Source organism: Panthera leo, chromosome E1 (genome assembly GCF_018350215.1).
Source record: "Panthera leo isolate Ple1 chromosome E1, P.leo_Ple1_pat1.1, whole genome shotgun sequence".
Taxonomy (NCBI): domain Eukaryota; kingdom Metazoa; phylum Chordata; class Mammalia; order Carnivora; family Felidae; genus Panthera; species Panthera leo.
This window is the reverse complement of record NC_056692.1, coordinates 35519658-35544152: the sequence shown is the minus strand read 5'-3', so window position 1 is coordinate 35544152 and position 24495 is coordinate 35519658. Positions and strand designations below refer to the sequence as shown.

The following is a 24495-nucleotide window of genomic DNA, read 5'->3' as shown; positions in this document are numbered from 1 at the left end:
ATTGGGCTCAATGCTCAATGCTCAGCATGGAGCCTGCTTGGGATGCTTGGGATATTCTCATTCTCTCTTTCTCTCTCTCTCTCCCGCAGAGATATCAATGATAATGTAGAAGAATGGCCTTATTCTCAGGAGCTGCCACTGAGGTTAAGGGTGAAGTGTCATGATATTTGTAATTTCCAAACAGTTCACAAAAAACAAACAAAACACACATACGGATGCACACGTAAGTCTAGACACACACATACCTAATACACAGAAGGAGAGAAGAGAGATTTGACAATTGTAGCAAAAAGTTATCGGTGGCTCTAGATGAAAGATAAACGGGTGTGCGTGGTGCTTACGATTTTTCTGTAGGTTTGAAATTCTCCGAAATAAAAGTTGTGGGGGAAAAAAAAGGACTGGCTTGATTTGGGAAGATGGAAATTCTGTCCCCTCCTCAGCAAGGATCTAAACCCTTGAACATTTGAATCTTGGCAGGTTGTAGTCAAATTCAATTGGGTCACTGCTCTGGACTTCTAATTTGGGGAAAGGGAAGGTGGGCGAGACGAAACGAAACAGCGAATGAGGCTTAATCTGAGGCAAGGAATTGAAAGATGTAAATCAGTATGAGGTAGAATAAAGATACCCAATGAAGGAGGTAACGTTAAATTAAGAAAGGTCACGTCATCCTGGGAGCAAGACCAAGACCATGGGCAGACTGAAGGGGCTTCTCCAGGTCCAGAGACACAATCGGAAGTGGATATAACCTCAGCGATGCCCAGCTAAGTTACCCCTGGGCATCCATTTGCCACAACTAGCTCTGTCACAGGAATGGAGAAACCAGTGAGATCTTGGAAACATAGGTAAACGTGGCTAAAGGAAAGGTAGCTTCTAAGGCCTTAGAATTCATCAGTCCTCGGCATGGGTGCAAAAGTGAAGGAAAGCAAACAGACTTTAGTTAGAATAGGAGAGAGTCTAGCTGGATAAAAGGAAGAACCTCCTGGCTCATCATAATTAGATGAGGAGGACTGCCCCCAAGCAGCTCTGGGGAGAGATAACCGTATGCCCCCGGATGTCTCAGGAGTCACCCCCAGAAGGCAGGGAGTGACAGCAGAGGAGTCTGAGCCTCCTCTAGTTTTAGAATTCCCCAACTATTAAAGGGTAAATAAAAGATGGCCGGTGACCGATTCAGCTAAATGGAAAGCTCAGAGCCCACGCTATCATCTGGGGCAAGGTAAGGTAAGTCAAGGGGCAGGGGCGGGGCACAAGTTCACAGATTCAAAGGGAGATTTGGCCGATCAAGACAGCTGTGCTGTGGGCTCCCAGACCAAGCTGGAGCGTATAAACAGTGCTCAGTTTACCTGCAGCTAGCCACAGGCAGAAGGTCTGGTCACATGACCGGGCGAGCAGGCATCAGAGCTCAGAGGGCACATTTGCTTGCTGGCTACACCTCACTAGGTTGGAACCTGTCAGGCTCTCTGCTCTTAACACTGACTCAGGTTCATTTTGCTCGGGGTTGAGGGGTGGTGGTGGGGGGGGGGGGGCTTTAAGAAGCAATTGCTCAATTATTCAGGACCAGGAAGTTACGGTCACAGGATTTGCTTTGCCTCAGGGTCTAAAACCCTGTTAGGGTCCCTCTGCTCAGCCCTCGCAGCCTTGCAAAGCTGCATGGACCATGCTGTCCCACTTGTGCAAAATCTTCTCTGGTTACAACCATCTCCTTCCGCCAGTTCTACTGCGTCCCCCGGCTGCAAAGAGGAGATACCCAAGAGACTGCTACATCCCACCTAGTGGTTCTCCACCCGGCCTCGGACATTCTGGAACTGACCTAGCCTAACCTCAAATCCCAGGCAAACTCCCAGGCTGTTGCCCTACCGGTGGAAAAACCCCAAAGTGTGCTGGGCAACATTCCAGGACAGCCCCTGCAATGCTGCCCTGATCTCTCCGGTTGTTCAGATGGGAGGCTCAAAGGTTATGCAGTGCCTCCCGGGTAAACCTAGTCTGAAAAGCAAGATTAGATGGACCCTCCAGAAACAGCCTCGAAAGGTATGATGATTTTTTTCCTACCATCAGTGTATGCCCAAGACCACTGATGACTTCAGAGCAGAAGGACGCTTGCCAGGTCACCTCTCTACACGTGCTTGCACAGACGGAGGTGGACGGGGCAATACATGTCACTGGGGGGTAAGTTACGCCACCTTCCCCGTACGCGATGGGCTTTGTGCCTGCTCTTAAATCAAGGGCTGTTAAATAGTATTGGTATCTTCTTTTATAAATCAGGCGAAGAAAAGGTTTAGCCGCCTGAAGCAAAGGAAAATTTGGTCCAGAGAAACCGTTTGGGAGGTTAATTACCAAGACGTCCTATCTGTACCTCTGAGAACTGGAACTGACAGGTGCCCGGGGGGCTCAGTCCATTAAGTGTCTGACCTCGGCTCAGGTCATGATCTCCAGGTTCGTGAGTTCGAGCTCTATGCTGGCTCTATGCTGTCAGCGCGGAACCCACTTCAGATTCTCTGTTCCCCTCTGCCCCTCCCCCACTTGTTCTCGCTAAATACACAAATAAATAAATAAATACTTAAAAAAAAAAAAAACAACTGGAACAACAAGGCTCCTTTGCCGCTGTCCCGTCTAAGTAGACAGCTTTTGGCCCCCTTTACACGGCTAAGCTGCACACGACCCAACAGGAATTAGGGGGCGGTCTTCCCCCATCCTCCTGCATCTTGTTCTGACCCTGGATGTCATCCACCTGGCACTTTTTTAGGGGTAGGACAGAGCCGAGAAGAATTGGAGAATAGCGGGGATAGCCCTTAAACTTGATGACCGCCTTAAGGCAAGCAATCTGAGTCCACAGGAGCTGGGGTAATAATACAGCAAATGTTCATGGGTTTATTTCACATAACTGGCTGGAGCCCATGGGGAAAAAAAAAATCCTTTGATGCCCCACTTAACCAGTCTCATGGCTCTAGGGTGGCCACAGGAAGGCCCTGCAGATAAAGGACACGTGCTAAAACTAAATTTTTGCCAAAACTGTACTCTCTGTGTTAAGTAGAGGAAGACTTACTCGCTTACCCCAATTCTGGAAGCTGGGGGGGAGGGGGAATATCGGTTAAGCAACACTGTCAGGAATAATTCAAGGGGTTCAAGGAGCGCAGAGAGCTGTAAAACATGTGGTTTGGGGTTCAAGCAAAGGGGCCAGGAAACAAATGACAGCGTCTGAACTTCTCCCTCTGCTGGCTCAGCGGGATGGTCAGATGCACCCTCTTCGGGTCCTGTGGTTAGTAGGTTTTTGATGACTGAGAGCGAGCCCTCCCTTTGTGTACGAAGTTGTACCTCCTGGGCACTTGGGAAGACACGCCGCACCGAACTGCATAAATGTCCCCCCCACCCCACCCCAGGCTCCTGAGGGTCCACCGGCCACCTGGTGCTCAGTCGAGAAAGCGCTCTGGCCCAGGCCCGTACTCTGGCGTTGCTTTCTATACCAAACCCGACTGTTCTCACCCTCCGATCGCGGACGTAAAAACTCAAAATAGAATCACTCCACGGCTCTGGCGCAAGACAGGCCTCCGGTCTCCTGCACTTTAAGAAACGTAGAGAGCTGACTAAAGAGCAGAGTTAAGAGTGTTTCTTAGAAGAGGAAGCAGTTTTCCCCGAGGAGGTACCTGGACATCATGAGCGGACTCAGTGCACTTCGGCAGACTGCTGCAGTGCTGCTGACCCCCGGGCTGGGCCAGCGCGGGGCACGGACGGGGCTCAGGCACGCCACGGCAGGCACCCGATCGTTCTTGGACTCTGATGGCCCCCTTATCCCGCTCAGGGAGTAAGGACAAGCCGCAGTCTAGTCTCCTGAGGGGTGGCCTACTACAGGGGTCAATACGTGGACCCCAATCCTGCCTCGCCCCCGTGCGCTACGCGGTCACTTTACTTCTCTGGGCTTCAGTTTTGCTGTCTGTTAAATGGGGAGAATAAGAGATGTTATAAGATGGAGGGAAGAGAGCATATATTCTACAGAACTCCTGGTCCAGTCACACTAGTCAAGCGTGTACTCATGTTTTAAACTTTTTATTCGGAAATAATCTCGAGCTCACAGATGCCAGCACACGAACAGCATATGGGACCCCCACATAACCTTTACCCAGATTCACCTTCTGTCAGACCCTGGCCCCACCTGCTTTTGCCATTCGCTTTCTGTCACGTGCACCTTTTCACACGCACACACTTACTCGACACCTACGTGGTCACTCACGCTCCAGACACACACTCATGTTCAGATAAATGCACATACCGTCCTTTGTTGGGTCTTTGGGTGGTGTTCTGTTTGAAAACAAGGACGTATCGGAGGGTGGAAGGTTCGAGATGAAATGGAAGCCAGGGGGCCCTTGCTACTTGGTGGTGGGTCCACTGCTCCTCTCCCTTCTCCCTGCCTCCAATGCAAACAGCTAGGGCTCAAGTGCCCCGGCTTAGGGATGAACTCATATATGGGCAGGGACAAGAAAGAGTACCTGATACAGAAAATGGTCGGTTACTCGTTTCTTTAAACAACAAAAACCACAAAAAAACAACAACAAAGCAGTTATATGAACCATGGAAATAGTTTTATTATACACAATTGTTTTCGATAATATTTGTCATAATGGGATTCTCCCTTATGAAGTTGAGAAGCACTGCAGGTCGGCATACGGCTATCGGAACATTCAAGAATTCTACACAAAATCTAGTTTTGTGCGAGAGGTCAGGAGGGAAGAGCTGCCCGTCACCCTCTCGGGAGAGGCCAGGTGACCTCTGTGAAGCAGGCCAGGCAGTTCTCCGTGACACCAAGCCCCTAGATGATGGAGCTTTCTCCTGAGTTCCAGTCCCCAATATTCCCCTTTACTGCGCGCATGCTGGTCTCATCAAGGCACTACCACATGTCACAGTGACTACTCCCACGTAACCTGAAGCTAGGAGGAGGAGACGCACTCAAATAGAGCGTGGCGGGGAGGGGGGTGGTTTGCACCAGGGATTCCCTCCCTGTAAGGAAGACTAAGCTGTCATCGTGGTACCATGCCACCCGCCCCTGCCCCCCACCGAAGGAACGCACCACCCGCACTTATTCCCAGGTGCTCTGTGGGGTTCCAAGCAGTCACATATAAGAAAGACGCCCTTTTCCATAGGCTCTATCTTAGGGGTCTCTCCCTGACATGGCCCCAAGCTCTCCAGGACTGTGACCCCACAAAGGCAGGAAAACCCTGCCTGCCTCCTGGGTCTATCTGTCCCTGGTTAGCTTCGCATTCCGCGCGGAAATGGTGCCACTATCCTATCACACGTTTAATACACTAACCACCACCTCCCAATGGGCCACACCAAACGGACAGGCGCTGATGGGGTGCCCAAGGAACGAACAGGCTTCTTTGCCGTCCCTTTTCCTTTCCAATTCTCTTCGGGTCAACCGAACGAACGAATTTCCACTCCTGGGCTCCAGGCATACACGCAGAAGGGAAACAAAGGCTGGGCGTGTGCGGGGCAGGCAGCAGAGGGTGCCAACCTGGGAGGAAATTCACAATGGGTTCTCCACACAGATGTGGGAAGAGCCCTGAGATCAGGAGCAACAGGGCTTTATTAGTCACGTGGTCTGGGGCAAGTCACTTCCTTTCCGGGCCTCGGTGACTTATCTGCGAAAACAAGTAAATGCCACCTGCACCTACAGGGCTGAAGGAAAAAAAAAAAAAGGCTAGAGCTACTTATAAGCTCAACTTCCCTGAACAAGACAAAAACTTGTTGGGATTCACCGACTTTGCTTTCCGTGTGAAGTAGCTGCTTTCGTCTTCTCCTGTGAACGCAGAACCACGCAGGTCCGCGGTTCCAGCGAGAAAGAGCCCAGATGCTGCTCTCGGCAGTGAGAGGTGCACACGCCACACGGGTGCGCGGCTCATACCGCCTTCTTCACAATCTCTAAATCCGGACTGCGTAATGCCGTGAGAAAGCTCTCTGGTTGCATCCCCTCCGTCTCGCCAAAGGCCATCGAGCTCCACCCTCAACCCCAGTTGGTCTGTCATATCTGATGGGTATGAGTTACAAAGACAATCCCCAGACAGAGGCCGCGTGGTAGGTTTACAGCCAGCTCGCAGGTGTGGGGCAGGGAGCACACGTGTCATGGGCGCCCGTTCTCTCCAAGCCGTGTGGGCGATCAAACACGCACCGAGCACAGAAAACTCTTCAAGGGAAGGCAGTAGTGTGTGGGGTAGGGAGGAGGAGAAGGGAGGTCGAGGTAACAGAAGCTGTCTCTCCTTCCTCTCAATCACAATCTTACTCTGTCCAAAGTTACCCGCCCCCACCCCCCAGCTGGGCAGGTGTATAAAACCATTTTGACTAAGCCACCGGGCCCATGGTTGGCAACTTGAAAGGCAGAGGAACACAGTCTCCGTGGATGACGGTGCATGTGTCCAGGGCTCGGAGAAGGATGACGGGCATCTCTTTCGAGCATTTCCCCACTTGCTGGGGGCCTGGGGGGCACAGGAGGAGCGGGATGGTGTCTGGCTTGGGAGAGGGGGACTCCCAGCCTGATCACACCTCTAGGTGAAGCCTGAACCCCGCCCCACCCCCACCCCGGGCCCACAGCCAGTTCTGCTCCCTAGCCTAGAAAGGCCAGCGATTCACACTTTGTTTTTCCGCTTCCCTTTGCTATACATTAGAACACTACTAGGAATGTGGTGTAAATCCACCTGGAATGAAAGGGTACCCAGTATTCATCTTGGTTTCCTTGGCCTGTCACCCATAGCCACTTCTAAGCCTAAATAAAGCCAGGTAGTCTAGCTTTTTTTTTTTTCACGGAATCATAACAAAATCCTAAACGTTGGCTGTTTTCGTGGATCGACCTGGTAACTAATTGCCCAAGCTCACCCTCTGGCTTTAAGTACGAAGGGAAGGGAACCTACAGGCCTAGCAATGACATCCATGGAAATGCCACGTCTTTGCCACCAGCTGGGCTTCAAGCCCAATGACCAGGATGAATAGGAGACCAGTGATTTAAAGAGAGAGAGAACACTAACACTTCGGGGAGGGGGGGGGGTTGCCTTGGAAGTAGCTGCAGAGAGGTATTATAAAGGGGGCACAGTGTGTGGGGACCAGAAGTGGGAAAAACCATTTCAAATGAGCCTGGGGGAAGTGTGGCTCACTCTCCCCACCCCTGCTGCCTTTCCAGCAACTCAATCCAACAAGTATTTATTGAACACGACACTCCCCATCTGCCCTGGCCCTCCCTCTGCAAAAACACTCAAATCTGTTCAAGCTGCAGGGTGAGTTCCATTGCACTTGAACTTGAAACATGAGGTGCCTACCTTTTAAAAAGGCAGGCACACAATTTGCAGCACGGGCTGAAGGGCCTAAAGAGATCTGAAAAAGTGAAGAAACACAGCTGACCAGACAGGGCCACACCAATGCCACTTTTGAAAGGGAAGGGAAGAGAGGAGAGTAAACGCTTAATTCAACCTTAGGGAGAATAACACATTGGCCAATTAAAAAAAAAAAACAAAAAACAACTTACTAGAAATATCCCAGTAATTCTCTAATTAACCCTACCTAACACTAAATATTCCTTTATTCTACGCCTCCTCCTGCCTGGCTTTGTATTTTATTCACTTGTGGACATGTTAGTAATTTGCTCTTGGAGTCTTATGGTTAATCCTACCTTTGCCTCTTAAGGAGGTGAGACCACAAGGCTCTCGCGCATGTTTTCATTTAGGATCAGATGACAGGGGATTCAGGTAACAGAGCTGGGGGTAGACTGGGCCTGCGCTGATTAACATAGTTCCCTCCACCTCCAAAAGCCACCCTCCACTTGCAAGATAGGGAGTTCAGGGCCCGAGAAGAGGCACCCCAAACTTATAACTCTGCCCTGCCAAATATTGCCCATTCTCTAAGAAGCCACGTTCGGGCAGCCACACAGAAGATTCCACTGCCCCTGATCACAGGCCTGCTGCTTCGGATCAACCAAAACCCCCAGAGGAATCTTCCCAGGCCTCCCCCAGCCTCCCACCCTTTTTATTAGGGAGCCGGAAGTAACAATTGTTCATGCGCAGGCAATGCTGAGCTCAAGGCACTCCATCTAGGGCTCGTGAGCAGGGCAGGGTAAGTGTCTGTCTGCACAGAGCCCAGACTTCAGTTCCAGGTTCCTGGAGCTAAAAGATTCCCTATCATGAGACACTTTGATAGCATTCTTCTCAGTTCGTTAAATCCACCCTTGATTGGCTGTAGCCTTCTGACACAGTGAAAGTGAACCGAGGCTCATTCGGGCCTGAGGACAAACCCTGAGGAAGAGGTGTGGAGGAGAGAAGCAAAGCGCCGGGAAGAGTTTTCAAAACCAGGAGGTTTGGTGGGGACCATGAGCTGGAGGCCTGAGTGCGGGCAGCCGGCGGTAGAGAAACTCCCTCCATACAGCTGTTCCCAAGAACAACGAGCCCTTCACAAGCGCCACACCGCTGGAGAGGAATTGGAGCACGGATAATTTATAACTTCAAATATAATCCAAAACTCTTTTCTCTCAGAGATCAGGATTTGGTTTTGACCTAACAATGTGAATAGATTCGGCTCGTGTTTGGTTAATTCATAACCCTGCAAACCAAATAATGGAGCCCTCTGTGAAGATTCAACTCAGGCAGGGGGAAAAGTGGCCCAAGTCTCCCACTCATCTTTTGGCGGCTTCCACTCCTCCCGGCTCCTGTTCTAGCCACCTCAAAGTGGGGTAAAACTTACTAACAACCCAAGAAGGGATTGTCCACTCTCACTCAACCAACGTGCTGGTAGGTACCCACCTTCTCTCTAGATTGGGAAGGAGACACAGGTTTTCCCCTTGCAGCCCCTTAAGAGGGCTCCAAACTGCCTGTAGAATAAGGGTAAGCCCAGGTATGACTAGGAAAGCATTTGAGCAGGTGTCAAACAGCACTTGATAAATGGGATTGTGTCAGCCAGATTGAAACAGCAGACCTGCCCCCACAACATATCACACTTTGAAGTGTGAATCCTTATAGCACAAAGGCTCTATGTGAGAAGCGTACAAACCCAGAGGAGGATGCTTGCTTTGTTTTCCTTTTTTAAAAAGTAATCTATACACCCAACGTGGGGCTCGATGTCACAGCCCAGAGATCAAGAGTCACACGCTCCACCAACTGAGCCAGCCAGGAGCCCCGAGGACGCCTGATTTCTAACACTTCCATTAAGACCAGGGAATACAGGGGCGCCTGGGTGGCGCAGTCGGTTAAGCATCCGACTTCAGCCAGGTCACGATCTCGCGGTCCGTGAGTTCGAGCCCCGCGTCAGGCTCTGGGCTGATGGCTCGGAGCCTGGAGCCTGTTTCCGATTCTGTGTCTCCCTCTCTCTCTGCCCCTCCCCCGTTCATGCTCTGTCTCTCTCTGTCCCAAAAATAAATAAAAAACGTTGAAAAAAAAAGACCAGGGAATACACTGAGTGATGTATAGAATGGGTGAACCATCTTGTACAGCTGAAACTAATATAACCCTGTATGTTAATTACACTTTCATGAGAAAAAGAGTAAGATCAAGGAAGAGCGTGGCCGTGGTGCCCATGACACCGTTCGATATAACGTAGCCAAAAATACGGGTAAAGTGTTCTCTGCTATTAAAGCCCCCCAACTACTTTGGCAAAACTCATGTGGCCACCGCAACTGGAAGTTTTCCGGTCCCACCCCAAATTTTCTGGAGATCTGGCTGCACTTGGAACCAGAGAGAATCATGTCCTGTTACCATCACACCCCACTTTTGTTCTCACCCCTCCTCCACTGACCTCAGATGGTTTAAAGTATCCTAGCTCTACGTTATGTGAGCAGGGAACTTCCCATATACATAATCCTTCGCGATCCAAAACACCAAAGAGCACTTGGACCCACACTCCTTTGCGTACCAGAGGGATAAAGCAGTGAGGCAACCGTGGCCCCCAAATGTCAAGGATGCTGTCACCGGTGATATCATTTAAGGGAGACTTCCAGCAGTGCGTTTTGCTGACCGTGTGCCTGGTGTGGGCAAAGCTGTCAAAAGCAAGTAAGCAGCATCAGGCTAAGCGGTGTTTAACGCTTCCCAGACAGAAGCTGCCTCCATCACAGAGTTTTCAAGAACAGCTGGAGCTCTTGAAGGATTTAAAAGTGCACCCCCAGGCTTCATTATAGCAAGGTGGTTCCTTGGCATAGAAGAATTGGGATTGCTTCTGGTACCAGGGTCCAGAAGGACCAGGAATTGATGAGGGCTGTCTCTCAAGGTCCCTAATAAGGGACCTCCTTTATGTGGTTCCAGACCTATCTAAACACCCATCCCCCAAGGACTAAGTTTCCAAAGCACTGCAAGGAAAGGAGTTTAATAATTACCGATAGCATTGCTAATAACAATGCGGCCTTATATTCACTGAAACGGCCATCCAGGAGAACCAAGTGGACATTTGAAGTAAACCCATCCTATGTCCCCGTGGGGAAGCCAGCATTTTAGGGCGGCCATGACTACCGCCGGCTGTCAGCGGTCTGTTCAGAAAGAGAAAAGGTGTGGAGAAAAATCCCAAACAGGAGATAAACCTCAAGTAATTTCCAATGGAGTTGAAATGCGTTCACTGCAGTTGTTTCCGATGGGGGTACGAAGGGAGGGGGTACACATTTGCCTAACAGTCAAGCTTTTATGTAAATCCAAATTAGTTTATGTCCACTGAACACATGCCACCTGAAGACAGCGGCGGGGCGGGTGGGCAGTGGAGGGTAGATAGCCTCCATTCACACGTGCTGATCTCCCACAAAGACTGAGAACTGACTAGAGGCAGATGACCCCCCCCTTTTCTTTTCACCTAAAATAGGAGTGGGAATATAGGCTTGTTACCTTTCTTTACCCTCTTAGAATTTTCTGAGAAAGTATACGCTACACGTATTGAAATTGATCTTTATACAGGAATAATGGTAAGGAACATTGTCTAAGACAAAGGTATCCCAACTTTTCCTACAAAGTGCTATGATAGTAAATATTTTAAGCTTTGTGAGCCTTATGGTCTCAATCACAACTAGTCAACTCTGTCACCATGGTACAAAAACAGCCACAGACAACACTAAAGAAAGGAGCATGGCTGTGTTCCAATAAAACTTTATTTACAAAAACAGGCAGAGGCCTGGATCTGGCTGCAGGCCATAATTGCCAACCCTTGGTTGAAGAAGGTTCTGATGGGCACAGGAGGTACACAGGCAACACTTGGCTCCCCCAGCACCTAGCTGGCCCCAGTAAATTCTTCTCCACTAGAGAAGAATTTGCAAAGCTGGATTAAACATTATCTTCATTCTAGAGATATGAAGACAGAGACACTAAGCAGGATAGGGAAGACTGAAACCCAGAACAATTCACCTCCTAGTCCCGTTTGGTCCATCAGTGGTCCTGGAAGAACATAAAAGTTTGCAGCCTCCAGTTGACATGGGAAGCAAACGAGAATTTAATTAGAGGGGGAACTGCCATAAGAAATGTATCTTGGGTTGCTATTCCCCACTGGTTGATCTTAGCTTTCTTAGAGTTGACCTTCATTTTCCTCAGGGCTTTCTTTTGCCTTCCGCGCTGCTAGCCCAGGCTCAGAAAAAAATGAAGCCATTCCTCACTTTATGAAGACATTCCTTATGGATGAATGGCCACAGAAGGTAAATCCGTTCTTTACACCGTCACCCTGTGTTACAAGGTCTAACATATCTCGTCAGGAACACAACGGGGTGTGTGGGAGAGAGATAACTGCACAGCCCTGAACGCTACGTCGCCTCGAGATGGGAAACAAACAGTGATGACACCTGACTATCCCTGAAACCCAGTCCCAGCTCAGGGGCCCGTTTTCAACAGTTGGGTTCCAGAGCCCTGTTTAGAAAGCTCATTTTAAAAGATGAGGGAATACAAGTGCAGGAGGAGGCCCTGAAATTCTGAAACCTGCAGTACTGGTTCCAGACCAATATAGGTTTGCTCTTTGAAGCCTGAAAGGCAATGGGTTTTGGCCAACACTGCTCTCACCTTGGCTAGGTGGAGAGAAGGGTGACGATCAGCAGCGGCAAACACGGATGGCACCTTCTGCTAGTAAATGGCAGAGCCCGGATCGTAAATGCAGGAATTCTGGCACCCAAAGCCAGGAGGATTCTCTTAAGGGTTTATGAATGCAAGGCGTTTCCTCCTATCACACATACCCTACTGGCCTAGAGGAAACCATTCCTGCCACTTCTCAAGTGCAAGATATGGAAACAATCTGAATGCACATAGACGGTAAAGTTAACACGTAGAAGACCTAATGTGCTCCTAAACCAAAGGCCATACACGTTTCCCTTAACGTCTACTCACAAAGAAGTCCACAGGCCCAGACCGCTCCTTCCTTCTACCTTTCCTCTGTCCTGCCTCGCTGAAAATCTATCCATAATCCCACTAGATACCAGATAATTGCCTCATGAATGCCTCTGGGGTACGAACAGGTGCAGAATTTACCCATCAGCCCAAATCCATACACAAGAAGCCACTCAACGCGCCCGAAACCACGCAAAAAGTTATGCAGAACTCTAGCTTCCTATGGTTTTTACCAGATCTTAGGGCCCGTGGCCTTATAGAAAGAGGCCATGTAAAGAACCCAGGTATCCAAACCTACACTCTTCTTTCCACAGCATCCACCAGTGCTTGTGCCTTCAGTGTTAGTTCTGTGGTAGACACAAAATGACCGCTCTTAAAATACGATCGCTACCAGATTTCCAGCTACTGCATAGGCAGGCTTTCTGTTGATTTCTACTAAAAGCGACTAAGGCTCTGGTGCTGGCTGTTCTACTAACTTCCCTGGACTCCAGGGAAGTCCAAACAAAACCAACAGGTTTGTAACCTTGTGGTTTGCTTTATGGCTCAAGATAGGCATGAGTTTGGGCATTGCCCTGCTCTACGCTACCAGATTCTAGGCATACTTTTTACTAGTTGGTCTCCATCTTGCTGCCCGATTTGCCCAAGTTTTCTGTGTTCCAAGATGCAGTGTTAACATTCACACTGCCCATCCAAAGAGACTTGGACTTTCAACTTCAGAGACCCTCTTAATCCCGTTCCTATCTAGAAAGGCACTGTAGCAACTATAATTTCAGGAGGGGGGAGTGTGGCGATGAGGCTTAGTAATCACAAAAAGCTCAAGAAACTCTGGTGTAGAGAATGTCATTAACCATTAGATGGCAGAGACCATGACTCCTGTACGTTTGGTAGACTCTGAGGCTTTGGAAGTGTGCAGTGATCTTTTTCACATCTGGTGTGAATCAAGTGCAAGCCTCACTTTCCACTTATTGCCAACCTCCTCATGTCAGTGGGTTCCTTTCCCCATTCCTAACTGCCTGCCTTTGTGGGGGATCCATCACAGCTTTGAGTGTGAAAGCAAGGTTAACCTTGCTCCTCCCTAGCTTCCCCACACCCACCACACCAAGCTGCTCTTAAGACACCGTCTCAGTGCTGTTCAGAAAATGGGGGTATTTGCCACAGTGTACTTGACTGTAGCCCTCACCCCACTGCCACGTTGGCTGGCAATGCCTGGGACAAAAACAGCCTTGGTGGGGGTAGGAGGGAATGGCAGGGGGCAAACTGCCCAGGCTCTACACACACATACACACACACACACACACACACACACACACACACACACACACGATGCTTGGAATGAGACAGCCATATTAAGCAGGTCAATGATCTGGGAGCATACAACTTGTGGGCCACACCAAGAGGAATGTAGGGAAATCGGAGCGAAGCGTTTGTACCGTAGTGAACGCCGTTAAACTAACTTATTCCAACGGCTCGGATGAAATCAGCTCCGGGAGGTGGCATAAAGGGAAGTGCACGTGAAGGGCTGGGGAAAGGAACTCCAGAGCTGTGGAGCGGGATGCCGGGGCCAAACTCAAGTTGGAGAAGTAACACATGGCTCCACGGGGCTCTCCTCCATGCCCCTCCCCCTCCCGGTGCAGACGTCCAGCGCCCACCGGCTCCTCGCTCCAGCGCCAGCCTGCACAGGGCGCCCCCTTCACGCGCCACTCATTCCTTCCTCACACCTCGCTGCCACCCCTGCGTCTTCCACTCACCCCCACACGACACCTCTGCCCACTTTTCGGTTACGCCCCCAAAGCCAGCCTCCGTCTGCCATGTCCCTCCCCTCACCTCCCGGCCCCGACTCCCCGCACACTCCGTCCCAGCGGTGGACCCAGCGTTCACCGCTCCTCGCTCTCGCCGCCCTCGCAGACTTTGCGCGACCCCCTTTCTCGCCCCTCGCCCCCGTCCACTTCCCCCTCACGCTTCTCCCCACACCCCTCCCCCCCGTCACGCGCCCCCCCTCCCCCAACGACTCCTCCCCCCGGTACCCGCTCCAGGCCCGGCTCACCTGCGCGGCCACCCCCGTCCCGGCGCTGGTGCGGCTGCTGCAGCTGGAAGGGGACCGTGGCCCTGAGCGGCTGCAGCCCAGCCCGGGGGGAGCCGACGGGGGCTGGGGGAGAGCAACCCCGCCGGAGCCCCCCGGCCCCTCCGCGCCCCGGCCCCCAGGGACCTCCGCCTCTGCCGCCCGCTGCGGCCCCCGCCATCGCCCGCCCGACAGCCTGCCTGCCTCGGCCCCACAGCGAGCCCCACACAGCCCCCCAACCCCCGCTGCGGCCGCTTATCTGCCCTGCGGGGCGGAGACCGGCCCCCTCAGCCCAGAGCTCTCATTGGCCCGCATACCCCCAGACCCCTCCTCCCAACCAATTCGCGGCTTGTTCTTCCCTTTCTAGTGGATGATTGGTCGATATGCCTAGCGATCCAACCCTAGACCCCACCCTCATCCCACCCCCTCCCGCTTTCCTCTGCCCGAGGGGCCGCTGATTGGTCCATCCGGAAGAGGGCTGGTTCTCCAGTGCCACCAATGAGAAGACGCAGAAAAGGGGAGCGTCACACCCAGTCCCAGGTAGTATGCAAATACTCTGTCACGTGACGTCAGGCTAAGCGGGGGCGGGGCCGGGTGTAAGATGGAATCAAATACTAGTAAAATCATTATGGGGGTAGGGAGGAGTGTCAAACTTCCAGCAATTGAGCCCGGCAAGCACCAAGAAAGCGATAAGTTCAAAAAGCATTACTTTTGATTTAACCTAAAAATGTGAGTTTTGAGTCCTCATAGGATCTCAGTGCTGCTTGCAAGCTCCAAAGTAAGATTCTACACATTAATACAAAGTTTGCATATATTTGCGTGCGATTTGCATTATCTTCGTGCACTTAATGGCTACCGTGCCTCATGTGACACCCACATTTGTCTTTCTCCACGTTTCCAAGTCCCTAGCTGGTGTGGGTCCAACCCAAAAAAAAAAAAAAAAAAAAAAAAGCAGCTGCTAGCCTGTAAATTATATTGAGACTGAAAAGGAGCTGGGAATTTCCCTTCAGAGCCGTCCATTCCAAGTCTAACTCAGCAGAGTGGAAGGAACAAAGTGAGAAACTTGCCCAAATTTGCACAGTGACTCCATTAGCAAATCCTGGTCTTCCCAGTTTTATGCTCTCTGACCTACAAGTCAAAATGAGATGAGACGGTCCCCGAAGAGGATGCGTGCTTTTGTAAAAATCAATGCTATAATATATATGAGGATATTTGGGAAGGAAACAGCACTTAAGTTACTATTAAAAACTATTACTCTTCAAAAGAAAAAAATATTACATTTGGTATTTATTAACTGTTTTGTTCTATATATGGAAAAAGCAAAAGGCAATGAACCCTGGATTGTCTGCGATAAGGGACCACACAAATAATTGGATAATTCCCTCCAGATTTATATTTAGCTATGAATTCTATTTTTGATCTTGCTACAGATTTATCTTTCTATTTCTGTTTTTGCCCACTTTAATGTTAAAATGAAGGTATTCCCTGAAGCCATACTAGCTAATCAGAGAAAAGGAGGTAATCTGGGAGCATCCTGCAAGGCAAGGAGAGGTCATTCTGTGATTATGTATTGAAAACAGATAATACCCAAAGTGGAAATTCAAGAGTTGGTTGAATACTAAAATCAGTTTACATACACAAAACAAACTGAGGCAGTGGAACATCCTGAAGAATAGTTTTCTTTGCAAAAAGTATACTCTAGCAGAGTTGAAGGGTATACTTCAAGATCTGGCATTTGAAATCTTTTTTATTGGCTGGGAAACGCTGTAATCCTTTTTCATGAAGAAGACAACTTTAACACAGGCAGATAGAAATGAACAAAAACTGATGAACTGATAAAAAAAATCAGAGTCTTTATAAACTTAACTCAGTTTCTTAAAAAGTGTCTTGCAACCTATAATATTCCTCAGTTGCAATTAGTTCAAAGTCTTCATATTCTTTTTATCATTTTTTTTTTTTTTTTTTTTTTTTTTTTTTTTACATTCTCATGACAATCTGGAAGAAGAAAACCATAGATTTTTATTAGGGAGCGAGTAAGGAAACTAAGGGCCAAAAAGGTGAGTCCTTTTGATTTCTAGCTCAGATTTTTATCAGATCTTATGGAACCGCCCTGTCCCACATCTCCATTAACAAAATCAGTAATGGTAGCAGCTAACATTCACTGAGTTTCCTTCTCTATGTCAGGTACTTGTTAAGGACTGTGTGTTCATTCTCTCATTTAATGCTTGTTATCACCCCTGTGAGATGGGTATCATCTCTGATTCAATGAAGTTTCAGAAAGAAATAGCATGCCCAAGGTTACTCAGGCAGCCTGACTCTGCAGTTGAACTATTCTTGTAAAACTCTCTCATGAACACAGATGGATTACTACATATCTTTTACATAAAGCGTCTCCAAAGATGCAAATTTGGTTGAGATGTTCAAATCAACATTTTCCTACTACTTTATAGCTTTCACATACATCATCTCATTTAATTTTCACCACACCCCTGTAAAGCGGGAAAAAAATGCAGACATTTTGTCCCTATTTGACAGGGACGAACCTGAACCTGATTCTCAGTAGCAGTTGTTCAGAGAATAGAGCGCTCTTGATATTCCTTGGTACCTGGGGGACTAACTCTGAGTTTCCAGGTAAATGTCTAAGTCACAAGTATTAGATGACTTGTTCAAGAGCATTCACTCAGTAAATGGCAGACCTGGGACTTACATCACAGGTCGTTTGGCTCCAAATTCAAGTACTTTCCCAACCAACTCAACTTCTAGACCACTGGCTGACCTAACAGCCAAAGGATGGTAAGAACCAAAGGATGGCTAGTTGGTCTCTTGAAATCTGTTCTCGCCTGACAACATATCCCATTTCTGGACCCCTCAACAAGTAAATTCTCAGACAATTTTAGGAGATGATGAGTGATTTTTATTGGTTGAGCCATACAGGATGGGTTAGAGGTTAAAGTCCTGGGATGAGGAAGCTTGAAATACTTTGGGCAGGTGGCTTCCTTTCTCTATGCAAGCATCACCTCTGTTCCATCAACCTCGAAGAGTTGTTCTAAAGATAAAATGGCACAGTATTGGAAGATGCACTCTTCCCTTGGAGAGAAGGGTAATGTGGGCAGTCTCAAGGACGTGGTGTTTAACTTTTGTTCTAAAGCCGAGGTACCAGAAAATGAGGGCCCGGACAGTGGAAGAAGAGCTAGCGGAGACAGTGTAGCTGGAGAATTGGATCTTCTGAGGCCAGAGAGTCATGGTCCTTCTTGATAAGTTGTTGGCAGACGACATTCAAGCTGACCTAGCTGAAGGAGTGAGAAGGCAGGCATAGGAGATCCCCGTCCGCTCCTTACTCAGGTATCACACCCAAGCAGCTGTCTCTTATTCCCTTTTCTATCACAGATAGCTTCTCCTGGCACGGGCTTGATGGTGAGGATAAAGACCTCATCTGAAGATAAACTCTTGTCTTTTTCCTCCACTGAGAGAAACTATGGCTTTGGGGAGGCTGGGTGATGCTACGCATATCTTGCAGATGCCTTACAAAGCGTCTTCCAGCTTGCAAAAACAAAACAAAACAAAACCTTTGCGACTGTCCCCCCATCATCCTTGTCCACGTGATGGTCATTCATTAATTTACTCATCACGAATGTATTCAGACAACGACTCCGTGCCAGACACAGAGCTTGGCACTAAGGAATGACCGAGATATTCGGAGACACGCTCCCTACCCTGGAACTCACAACCCAGCAGGCCTTGAAGCCTGTATGCCGAAATGGTCCCGGGCTAGACGCTATTCCTATTGAGACATGATGTGGCTCCTGCTTTCAGGGCCTTTCGGTCAGAGGCAGGCACTCAAAAACAGCAAGAGTGGAAGATTGCTTACGCAAAGCAGATCAATAAATTGTTTCTCCTCTGTAGGAGACTTAGTTGCCTCAGAGGGCTGCAACAGCAAATGCTCGGTTCCTTGATCCCAACCTACTTTGGGGATGTCCACAGTTGTCACAAACAAACGAGGACTCAAAGAATGGGAGTCACTTTTCCTACAGGAGTGAGTCAGAGGTACAGCCACTCTCCGAGCAGTCCCCCTAGGGCCTGGAGTCTTAAAAGTTGCAGGAGTCTGAGGGAGTACTGTGGGCAAAAGGCTGTGGGGAATTCTGGCCGATCCGAGGATCAGCAGGGAGGTGTTGTCCTGCTGATTCCTGAATTAGGAGAAGGCTGGCGTCCTCAGAGCCAAGAGAAGTGTTCTAGTTTTGAAGGTGGTGTCCAGCCCTAGTTCCAGGACACCTTGACCCTCACCCTGAGCGTTTTTGCCATGGTTACCAATGAGAATGGGAACTCCAGATCGCCGTTTTTACCCTCCCGAACCTGATTCTCAGTAACAGTTGTTCAGGGAATAGACGGCTCTTCGTATTCCTTGGTATCTGGGGGACTGTCTCTGAATTTCCAGGTAAATGTCTAAGTGCTTCCGTCTCTGGCCTTTGGGTTCCAAAATGATAAAACAGAAAATCAGATGACGCAGACACACAGTGTCTCTTTCCGACCTACCTCCTTTCCTCAGCCTCTGTCTGAAATGTCAGGCCCGGCTCCTCAGGGAACGAGATCCTGAGGAAATGGGGTCAGAACTGAAGGAGCAGAGTGGCTGGAAAGGGGTTGGGAAGGAGGGTTGAGGGAATGAATGAGGTTATGGGAACGAGAGCAGGGAGGGGATCCCAGCCCTCCACACCTCTCCCACTCTGGTGGCCTCTCTCTCTCTCTCTCTATCCCTTCCCTCTTACTCCCAAGGTAACTAGATGGCCTGGATTTTGACCTTCGGTACCGTGTCTGACACATTTCATCAGACATGCTGCGGCCCACCGCTTCCTGTCTTCTGGCTTACTTCTCTCACTTGCTCGCTCTCCTTCTTTCGGACCGGATGACATTGACTCCTCCGTTCTTCGTTCCCCAATCTGGGAATCAGATTTGCCTCCGAAACGGCAGGTTTTTTCAAAATGAAGATTCCTCATCCTTAACAACATAGGATATGGTGGAAGTCTTCAAACAGGGAGAGGGTAAATAAATGTGGGATCAGAGACATCGACATTTTGGAATGCTGGTCCTAGGGGCACTCCATGGAAAATACAGAGTAGATTTTTTTTCACTTTACGGATAGAGAAACGGATGCCCAAGACAAGTGGTCAGAGGCCACTCAGAAAATCAGACACAGGGTAGGAGACCAGGGCTCCTGCATCCTGTTTAGTGTTGTCTGAAGACATAAATGACTTTTGAGGGAATTTAGATAGAATACTATTCAGCAATAAAAATGAACGACCTAGTGATATGTGCCGCAGCATGCATAGACCTCAAACACATCATGCTAAGTGAAAGCAGCCAGATGCAAAAGACTACATAGTATGGGATTCCATTTATAAGAAATGCCCAGAAAAGGCAAACTTATAGAGACAGAAAGCAGATCAGTGGTTGCCTGGGACTGGGAAGGGAGCAAGGGTTGCCTGAAAACGAGCACGGTAAAACTTTTTGGTGTGATAAAATGACCTAAAACTGGAATGTGGTGACGGTTGCACGAGTCTATAAATTTGCTAAAAATCACATGATGATACATATATAATAAGTGAATTTGATGGTATGTAATTTATGCCTCAATCAAACTGTCTCCAAAGAAAGGAGTTAGATATGTTTAAGAGTGAGGGATCTCTGATATGTGCCAGCTCTGCTAAACCTTTTTAAAAAAATTTTTAATGTTTATTCATATTTGAGAGAGAGAGAGAGAGAGAGCGTGAGGGGGGAAAGGGCAGAAAGAGAGGGAGACATAGAATCCCAAGCAGGCTCCGGGCTCTGAGCTGTCAGCACAGAGCGTGACGTGGGGCTCGAACTCATGAGCTGTGAGATCATGACCTGGGCTGAAGTTGGACACTTACCTGCCTGAGACACCCAGGTGCCCCAAACCCTGCTAATCTTTTAAGGGAATGTCTCGGGAACCAGCGCTACCCCCACGATCTCCCTAAAAGGTCACTATGAGAGACATAAGATTTGGCTCTTTGGCCTATGGAACACCCAGGCTGGCATTTTTCATTTTTTACAAATGTCCTCCTCTCTAAAATAGAGAAGTTTCCTAAAGAGAACAGGTGCGTCTCACTCATCACTCTTATGGCCTCACCAGCACTGTGACCGGCATGCAGGTTGTGCCTGTCAAAAAATGAAATGAATTCATTCATCCAGAGGCACCTGGATGGCTCAGTTAGTGGGGCGCCCAGCTTTGGCCCAGGCCACGGTCTCCCAGTTCATGAGTTTGAGCCCCACATCAGGCTGTCTGTTGTCAGCGCAGAGGCCGCTTCGGATCCTCTGTCCTCTGCCCCTCCCCAACTTGCACTCCCTCAAAAATAAATAAACATTTAAAAAAAGGAATTCAAATGAACTCTACTTCTGCCGCGTGCTGCTGTGTCACGTGACCATGGGCGCCTTGGGGTACCGTTTGGTTTCTAGAGCAGCACCTTGGTGGCAACAGGTTGCTTCCCTCACACCCGGACCTCCTCAGAGATCAAAGCCTTTGGAGAAGACAGGTTGGGTTACGTACACTCCCAGGAGACTGTGGAGTCTCAGCTCTCTTTATTTTTTTTAAAGATTTTTATTTTTTTTAAAGTAATTGCTATGCCTAACATGGGGCTCGAACTCACAACCCTGAGATCGAGCATCACGTGCTCGCTCTACTGACTGACCCAGCCAGGTGCCCCTTAACCCCCTTTAGATTTCCCTCTTCTCTTCCCATGTACCTTCTTCAAGTTGGCCTTAAAAATACAATCACCCCAGGGGCGCCTGGGTGGCTCGGTCGGTTAAGCGTCCGACTTCGGCTCAGGTCATGATCTCACGGTCCGTGGGTTCGGCCCCGCGTCGGGCTCTGTGCTGACCGCTCAGGGCCTGGAGCCTGTTTCGGATTCTGTGTCTCCCTCTCTCTCTGCCCCTCCCCTGTTCATGCTGTGTCTTTCTCTGTCTCAAAAATAAATAAAAAACGTTAAAAAAAAATTAAAAAAAAATACAATCATCCCAGGGCAAATAAGCTACAAAACCCTAAACATTCTCCATCTGATTGCACATCCAATCCCTCTCCCTGCCCCTCACACCATGCTCCACATCAGGCATCAAGTGTCATGAAATCCAAGTGAAAGGTATGCTAAATATAACGGAAGGAAGGAGTGATTGGAAAGTCGGTCTGTAGTCTGATTTCCTTCTCCCCAGTTCTGAGCAAAGGGAAACGTTTGCTCTGGTATTTCTTGCCGGCAACTACCGTGAGCCACTGCAGCCAGCAGTGGTGAAACAGCCTTGGCTGTTTAAGCGATGGATTATTTCTCCAAATGATCCCTCTTGAGTGTTTCTGATCACTCTTGAAATTCAGTTGGGGCTCAACGTCCTGTAGACCGAAAGGAGTGAAGCCTCCAGGTTTTGTGAGGCCTTGATGCTTGTCATTGGGGCGTTCCTCTTTCGGTTACAGAGTAAAGACATTAGAGAACCAGGCACAAAGCCCTAGAAGGTTCTGTACAAATGAGGGGCTCTGACTCTTAAAGTTTCGTTAGCTTCATGGTAAACCTGCGTCTGACTCAGAGAGTGAAGTCCGGTTATATCCCGTCCAATTCTTCAAGCCCTGACTGAATTAGGTATCTATTCCTGGTTTTTCCTGTGGATATCCTGTACCCAACACACGTATTCCACAAGATGGCTCTGGCTCAACAAAATGGCTTTGGCAGCTGAGTCTATCTAATGAAAAACTTCCAAAGGGCTGGATGGACACTCCTTCCATTTAGTGACTCATGGCACTTAGAATCGCCCTCTGTTCAGAGTAGATGGTTTCTCCTGCTGTGCATCATGGAGGGTGAGGAACTTGTGCTCAATTCTGGAAGCCCCTGATGGCTCCAAGCCTCGAGGATTTGTGTTGTTGTGCAGCGGAAGGGCCTGGAATGTTCCAGTACATTCCACCAGTGGCCTTTGTGACCCCTGCTTCCAATCAACTTGGGCAAAGGCCTGGTAGTCTACAAAGTATCCTGTATTCTGCTGGGGTAGGAAGCAGCTCGGCCTTGCTTCTTCCATGCCACTCTGATAATATCACACAAGTTGGCACCTTCCTTGGAAGTCCCACCCAGGAGCTCTTTCCAATTCTTTGATCTCCTGGGTGTTGGCCTAGAATGTCAAGCCAGGGTTTAGAACCCAACCCTGCCGATTTCTCGGCCCCTGTACACTCAACTCTGAATTCTTCCGAGGACAGATAGAAAATCCTGGGATCCCTGAACCAGTGGTGGGCCTGCATTCCTCAAAATGCCCAAGAAGCCTGTACCACCTGTGGAGACAGTAACATCAGGACCCCTGGAAGGAAGGGATATATAATCAGGATGCTAAAGGCCATGTGACCCTGCTACACAGCATGGAAGAAAACATCCACCTACTGGGTGCTTCCTGTAGGCTAGGTAATCTGTACACATAATCTCATTTAATTCTCAGCATTATTATACCCTATATAGTAGGTATAATCACCCCCATCTCACAGGGAGGAAAACTGAGGCTCCGAGAGGTTAGGAAATGGGTTGAAAGTTATATAGATAAAAGTGACAGGCCCACCTGCTTTTAAGGACTGTGTGTATAACCTGCTACTGGGCACTGGGAGGGTGGGGGTCAGAGGGATACAGACCTATAGGTCCATCCCTTCCCCAGAGGCTGAAGGTCAGAGTTAGGAAAACAGGCCGGACCAGCCATGCCACCCGTCAGACCACCTACTACCCTGCCTCCCTGTCACTTCCCCAGCCTTAAACTCTTTCAAATTCTGCCTCTGTTTATATCACAGGAAGCTGTGCTCAGAAATGATGGAGGTGAATCTGGCAGGTTCCAGCTGTTCCTGGTGTGGGAGTCGAACATTTTTTGGAACTTCTCCTTGGCAAAAGCGTGTCTTTCCTTCAGTGGACTAGCCTAGGATCAAATCCATTTGCTTCCTCCGAGCTTCCCAGCTTGGAGGAGGGGAGAGAGATGGGGAAGCTGGGGGGTTTCCATTTGGAGAAATGGGAGAAAATGAAAGGGGGTAGAAGGGCAGCATTGCTCTCTGATCAAGGCCTCCAGAGCTCCAGAGCCAAGACTCTTAAGAAATTTCTGTAGTGTGGCAGGTAAAGTGAGAAAGCTCTTTGTGGGGTCAAAAGAGAGGTGACAAGAGGAGGCCCTATGGAAGCCTCACCAGAGGAGGGTGGGAAGGAGGTCCTGGTAATTGATCCGGGACCCGGATGCCTGCGTGGCTCTGATGGTTAAGAGTGGACTCTTGGTTTCGGCTCAGGTCATGATCTCACTGTGCGTGAGTTTGAGCCCCACGTTGGGCTCCATGCTGACAGTGCAGAGCCTGCTTGGGATTCTCTTTCCCTCCTTCTCTCTCTGCCCCTTCCCCACTCTCGTGCTCTGTCCCTGTCTCTCTCTCTTCAAAATAAATAAAGTAAAAGAAAGAAAAAAAAAAAAAAAAAGAATTGATCCAGGACCAAAAAAGTGTGCTTGAATTCTGAAACCACCGTAATCAAAAACGAAAGGGACTCGCCCCTGGGACTCTGTCTCCCCATCTCTGGGGTGGGGGAACAAAATAAATTGCACCCTTGCTGGATTGTGCTCTCCACGGCCACAACACACCGGCTACACCGCTTGCCCGGCCTGTCCAACAGCTCGGTGGGGAAGCGTGTGTTTGGCTGATAAATGATGAGCACCGTTGCCTGTTGCCCATTTTCTTTTCTCCCTGCTTAGTTTGCTGTAAACTTCTGCCTGGCAGGGAGCCCCCGAGAGAGGTGGGGTAAAAAGGGTCCTCTGGACAGTATTTAATACTCAGTGATTTATGGGCTGCTGGAAGGTGGGCAGGGGGTGGGGTGCAGAGAGGGGAAGCCCCCGGGACTAGTTGCCACCGTGACGCATCAGCACACCATTGACAAGAGTCAAAAGTATTTACCTGATACATGTGCCCTCTGTTTCAAGATACCCATCCTGGGCCCTAAGACTCGGGTACCATCTGGGATGAGACGCGTGCAACTGGCTGGAATGAGTCTAATGGACATACATCCAACGCTTTAGCCTTTCCTGTAAGCCTCCCACTGCTGGGCGAGGGAAGAAATAAGTGAGGCAGAGCAGCTCAATGGCTGTTTTGGGAGG

At 49.2% G+C, this 24495-nt stretch overlaps 1 protein-coding gene across 1 annotated transcript in view; it reads right to left on the bottom strand.

The window, feature by feature from the left end:
* FAM117A (family with sequence similarity 117 member A) overlaps positions 1 to 14554 on the bottom strand; it is a 43556-nt gene extending 29002 nt beyond the window's left edge. The window contains exon 1 of the mRNA XM_042917439.1: positions 14344 to 14554. Within this exon, the coding sequence (XP_042773373.1) occupies positions 14344 to 14539 (196 nt within the window). The 5' untranslated portion in view covers positions 14540 to 14554. The remainder of the gene's footprint in view (positions 1 to 14343) is intronic.
* Positions 14555 to 24495: the final 9941 nt, after the last annotated feature.